Source organism: Solea senegalensis, unplaced genomic scaffold (genome assembly GCF_019176455.1).
Source record: "Solea senegalensis isolate Sse05_10M unplaced genomic scaffold, IFAPA_SoseM_1 scf7180000014924, whole genome shotgun sequence".
In the NCBI taxonomy this organism is placed as follows: Eukaryota; Metazoa; Chordata; class Actinopteri; order Pleuronectiformes; family Soleidae; genus Solea; species Solea senegalensis.
In genome coordinates this window covers 1-4,884 of record NW_025321172.1, presented here as the reverse complement: position 1 = coordinate 4,884, position 4,884 = coordinate 1, and the positions used below count along the sequence as shown (strand labels likewise).

Below are 4,884 nucleotides of genomic sequence, written 5' to 3'. Positions count from 1 at the left end.
TGAAGACAGAAACCGTGGAATGAAGCCACAATTAAAATGTTTTTTAATTTTCAAATGTTTTTCTCTCACTCAAAACGCCAACATTGAAATATCACTTTAAATGTTTCGCTTTCCTCAGTATCGGCTAACATTTACGACACACCTGAAGGAATCCACGCGCGCCCAAACTTCAAGCAGGAACGCTCTAATGAAATGAAGTTCAGAGAGGACATTTTGTCAAAGGTGTCATTTTGTCGTGGAGGACATTTTGTCAAAGTGAGACATTTTTGGTGAGGACATTTTGTCAAGTGAAATTTTGGTGAGGACATTTTTGGAGGACATTTTGTCAAAAGTGGTGAGACATATTTTTGGTGAGGACATTTTGTCAAAGTGAGGGACATTTTTTTCAGGAGGACATTTTTGTCAAAGTGAGGACATTTGTCAAAGTGAGGACACAGTTTTGGTGAGGACATTTTGTCAAAGTGAGGACATTTTTGGTGAGGACATTTTGTCAAAGTGAGGACATTTTTGGTGAGGACATTTTGGTGAGGACATTTTTTGGTGGACATTTTTATGAAAACATTTTGCATGTTTCTATGACTCAGACTGTTGGACATTAGCATGAGGGTACTTAGCTTAGCATTAGCCCCAGGTGAGAAGTCCCCAGTTGTATGCACTCGCCTGTAAACACACATGACACATGACACAATACATGTGCAGTTCAATCGCAAGGTCGAAGTCCAACAAAGACCACAACCTACCGATACCGTGCACGGTGACTCTGCCCCTGTAGGTGGCGCTTGCATCTCTATTAGCTAGTGTATAGTTAAAACCCAACTTTCCGGTTCAGTCCTCGCTGGATCGCTAATGCTTTTCTCCACAGACTTTATCAGGAGATTCGAGTATTTTAGCCAGGTGGAAAAAGATCTCATAACGGTGAGCACATACAGGCTGTTTCTAAAATAACCTCAAACACAACATGGACCTGGCTGTAATACCACATTTTCTAAATGGTGGACAGTCGAGATATATCCAAAACGTGACAGCTTGAATATATCTGACCTGTGCTTTTTATGAGTTTGTGAACAGTTGTAGGTTACATTATTCCAGAGCTGAAGTATCCTGACATCTTCAACTTCCTGATTAACGTCTCTTCATTTCAGGGGTGGACTGGATCAAAAATTTGGCCCTGGACTTTTTGGTCCAGACTGGTTCAATATAATCCGCGCGTAGATACTGTGCCAACTCGCCCCACTGATGTACATACAAGCATGCAAGCCCTTAATAACACCACTATTCTGAGCAATATCCCTTTATATTCTGGAGCCTTGAATAAATGCTTACTGTACTTGCTCTTAATAAGAAGGGTACTGGAGAAAGGATTTCACATTCAAGAGTGTTTATCACTCATTATCACACAGCTGCCTGCTGCCAATCACAAATCTGAGTCGTGTGGAATAGGTTAAGTTTGAACAAGATTACATGCAAAAAATGAGTCTGCATGCAATCACAATGTTGGCTAATTGACTAAAGTATGGAAAACAATAGTATAATGATCTGAAAAATGGACAAAGACTTTTTGTAAATTATTGTAACAGTAGTTAATAAGTGTTTTATTCATTTTAACTATTGTATATAATGTGAAACTATTAAAAAGGACAATAAACCATAAAAACTGACTGTAAAGCATACATATGTAGCATATACTTTATTATTAAAGTTGTTAGATCAATGTCCTTCATGAACAAAATTGAACTGTTGGCACTAAAAAAGATGTTGACACTTTAAACACTTTTACTTTTGTGACCTGATTTGGGAGATTTCATTATAGTTTGAAATTATCAAAAAGTGTGAACATAGCAGATCTACATACTCAAAACACATCACATTGCAACATGTGAGTTGTAAGCATGTAGATCTGCAATTTAGTGTGAAAGTATGAGATGAAAGTATAAAACAGGGCTTAAATGGTCAATACTCCTGGGCCTCTGTAGCCTCTCATAGGGCCATTGAGCCAGGTATTCTTGACAATCAATCGTCACGTCATCTCTCCGTTGCGTTGTGTCTGCAGCTGAGCGCTGTGTTTATCTTTGTTTGCAGCTCCTGCGCCTTGTCTCCGTAACTACGATAACTCTCCCGAGCCCACACTGTGTAGTTTTCAAGACAAGGTGCAGCAAAATAATAATTTTTAAAAAAAACGTCCGTCCCTCAACTGGCCCAAAATCGATTGGCCCACTGGGAAATCTCCCGGTACTCCCGATGGCCATTCCACCCCTGCTTCATTTTACTCCACGGAGTCACTGAAAGTTTACTAAAACCCCGTGGAGGGAAACAAATGGACGCAATCATTGAACTCTGGCGTGTACCGGCTAAAGATAGCGTTGTTGTTGTGTTAACGTTGCTGTGCAGACTAGATCTTGGTAAATCTAGTCTGAGTCCGTGGTTTAAATCAGTTGCTTATGTTTGTTCCCATCACGCTGTCTTCTTCTGCTCGCCGTGAGTTTCACATTTCATAGCAGTGATTCACTTCCACTGTCTTAAAATGTTCTCCCGTTAGCCTGTTAGCCTGTCTCTGGCTATCCAACATCAGTGTGACGTCAGCTACGGGAGCTCGATTGAATGTGTCGTATGTATATATGTATGCCTTTTCTTCAGCGGCTGGAGGAAAACATCTCAAAGTTTATGAAAAGCCAGCTGGCGAGATTCCAGAGGGCTCTCAGTCCCGACTGCCCAGAATTCATGTACTTGGAGAGCCACTGTGAGGATGAAGGCATGATCTACAGTGATGGCGAAGATCAGAGGAGGAGGTGCAGAAAGGCCTTTCTGAAGATCACACTGCACTTTCTGAGGAGAATGGGGATGGATGATCTGGCTAACTCTCTAAAAAACAGTAAGAGACTTTAGAAAGAAGGTTTTACCCAAACATTTTTCTCAATTAAACATGTCCTTATTACACAAAGTATGTCCTCCTGCTCGCAGTGAACAACCAGGTGGAAGTCTTCTTACGAGGTTAATCTCAGGTCTGACCATCAGCTTCAAGATTATAATTTGGATCAGTACATGAAATGGCCCAGTAACCTAGGTTCCAGTGCGGGTTCAGTTTGTCCCACATTAAAATGAACAGTTTTACTGGCTGTTACATCACTGATTAGATTTTTTGTTTGTCCAGGAACGAGAGCTGCGGTGTGCCAGCGAAAAATGAAGTCCACATTAAAGAATACGTTTCAGAGTGCATTGAAGGGAATTAGTACAACAGGAAACCAGACCCTACTGAATCCGATCTATATGGAGCTCTACATCGCAAAGGGAGGGACTAACGAGGACATTCATGAATATGATGTCAAACAGTTTGAAACAGCTTCTTATAAACCACAAGACATCTTTAAAACCTCAGCTGGAAGAGACGGACCAATCAGAAGAGTGATGACAAAGGGCGTGGCTGGCATTGGGAAAACAGTGTTAACACAGAAGTTCACTCTGGACTGGGCTGAAGACAAAAGCAACCAGGACGTACAGCTCATGTTTCCCTTCACCTTCAGAGAGCTGAATGTGCTGAAAGAGAAGAAGTTCAGTTTGGTGGAACTCATCCATCACTTCTTCACTGAAACCAAAGAAGCAGGAATCTGCAGGTTTGAAGACTTTAAGGTGGTCTTCATCTTTGATGGTCTGGACGAGTGTCGACTTCCTCTGGACTTCCACAACACTGAGATCCTGACTGACGTCACAGCGTCCACCTCAGTGGACGTGCTACTGACAAACCTCATCAGGGGGAAACTGCTTCCCTCTGCTCGCCTCTGGATAACCACGCGACCTGCAGCAGCCAATCAGATCCCTCCCGACTGTGTGGACATGGTGACAGAGGTCAGAGGGTTCACGGACCCACAGAAGGAGGACTACTTCAGGAAGAGGTTCAGGGAGGAGGAGCAGGCCAGGAGGATCATCTCCCACATCCAGACATCACGAAGCCTCCACATCATGTGCCACATCCCAGTCTTCTGCTGGATCACTGCAACAGTTCTGGAGAACATGTTGAAAACCAGAGATGGAGGAGAACTGCCCAAGACCCTGACTGAGATGTACATCCACTTCCTGGTGGTGCAGTCCAAAGCGAAGAAGGTCAATCACCGTAGACGGTTAAGGCAAGAAAAGAGGAAGATGATTGAGTCTCTGGGGAAACTGGCTTTTGAGCAGCTGCAGAAAGGAAACCTGATCTTCTATGAATCAGACTTGACAGAGTGTGGCATCGATATCACAGCAGCTTCAGTTTACTCAAGAGTCTTCACTCAAATCTTTAAAGAGGAGAGAGGCCTGTACCAGGACAAGGTCTTCTGCTTTGTCCATCTGAGTGTTCAGGAGTTTCTAGCTGCTCTTCATGTTCATCTGACCTTCATCACCTCTGGAAGAAATCTGATGTCACAACCACAAGCAGCATCACGTTTACCCAGGGTCTTTCAAGATCAACTTAAACTAAGTCATCTGCACCACAGTGCTGTGGAAAAGGCCATGAAAAGTCCAAATGGACATCTGGACCTGTTCCTCCGCTTCCTCCTGGGTCTTTCATTGGAAACCAACCAGACTCTTCTACGAAGCCTGTTGAAACACACAGGAAGTAGCTTAACTAACAAGCAGCAAACAATTGACTTCATTAATGAGAAGATGAAGGAAAACTGGTCTTCAGAGAAAAGCATCAACCTGTTCTACTGCCTGAATGAACTTAAAGACCATTCTCTAACAGAAGAGATCCAAAGGTTCCTGAGATCTGGATATCTTGCTTCGAGGACACTGTCTCCTGCTCAGTGGTCAGCTCTGCTCTTCATCTTACTGTCATCAGGGAAAGATCTGGAAGAGTTTGACCTGAGAAAATACTCCGCTTCAGAGGAGGCTCTTCTGAGGCTGCTGCCGGCG

The 4,884-nt window shown here is 43.1% G+C and overlaps 1 protein-coding gene across 1 annotated transcript; it reads left to right on the top strand.

The window, feature by feature from the left end:
• Window positions 1-2,628: 2,628 nt before the first annotated feature.
• On the top strand, window positions 2,629-4,881 carry LOC122761721 (protein NLRC3-like; the record flags this gene model as incomplete). The annotated part of the gene is made up of 2 exons (XM_044016967.1): window positions 2,629-2,869; window positions 3,149-4,881. Coding segments are annotated over exons 1-2 (1,941 nt in total), but the record flags the coding sequence as incomplete, so codon positions are not given.
• Window positions 4,882-4,884: the final 3 nt, after the last annotated feature.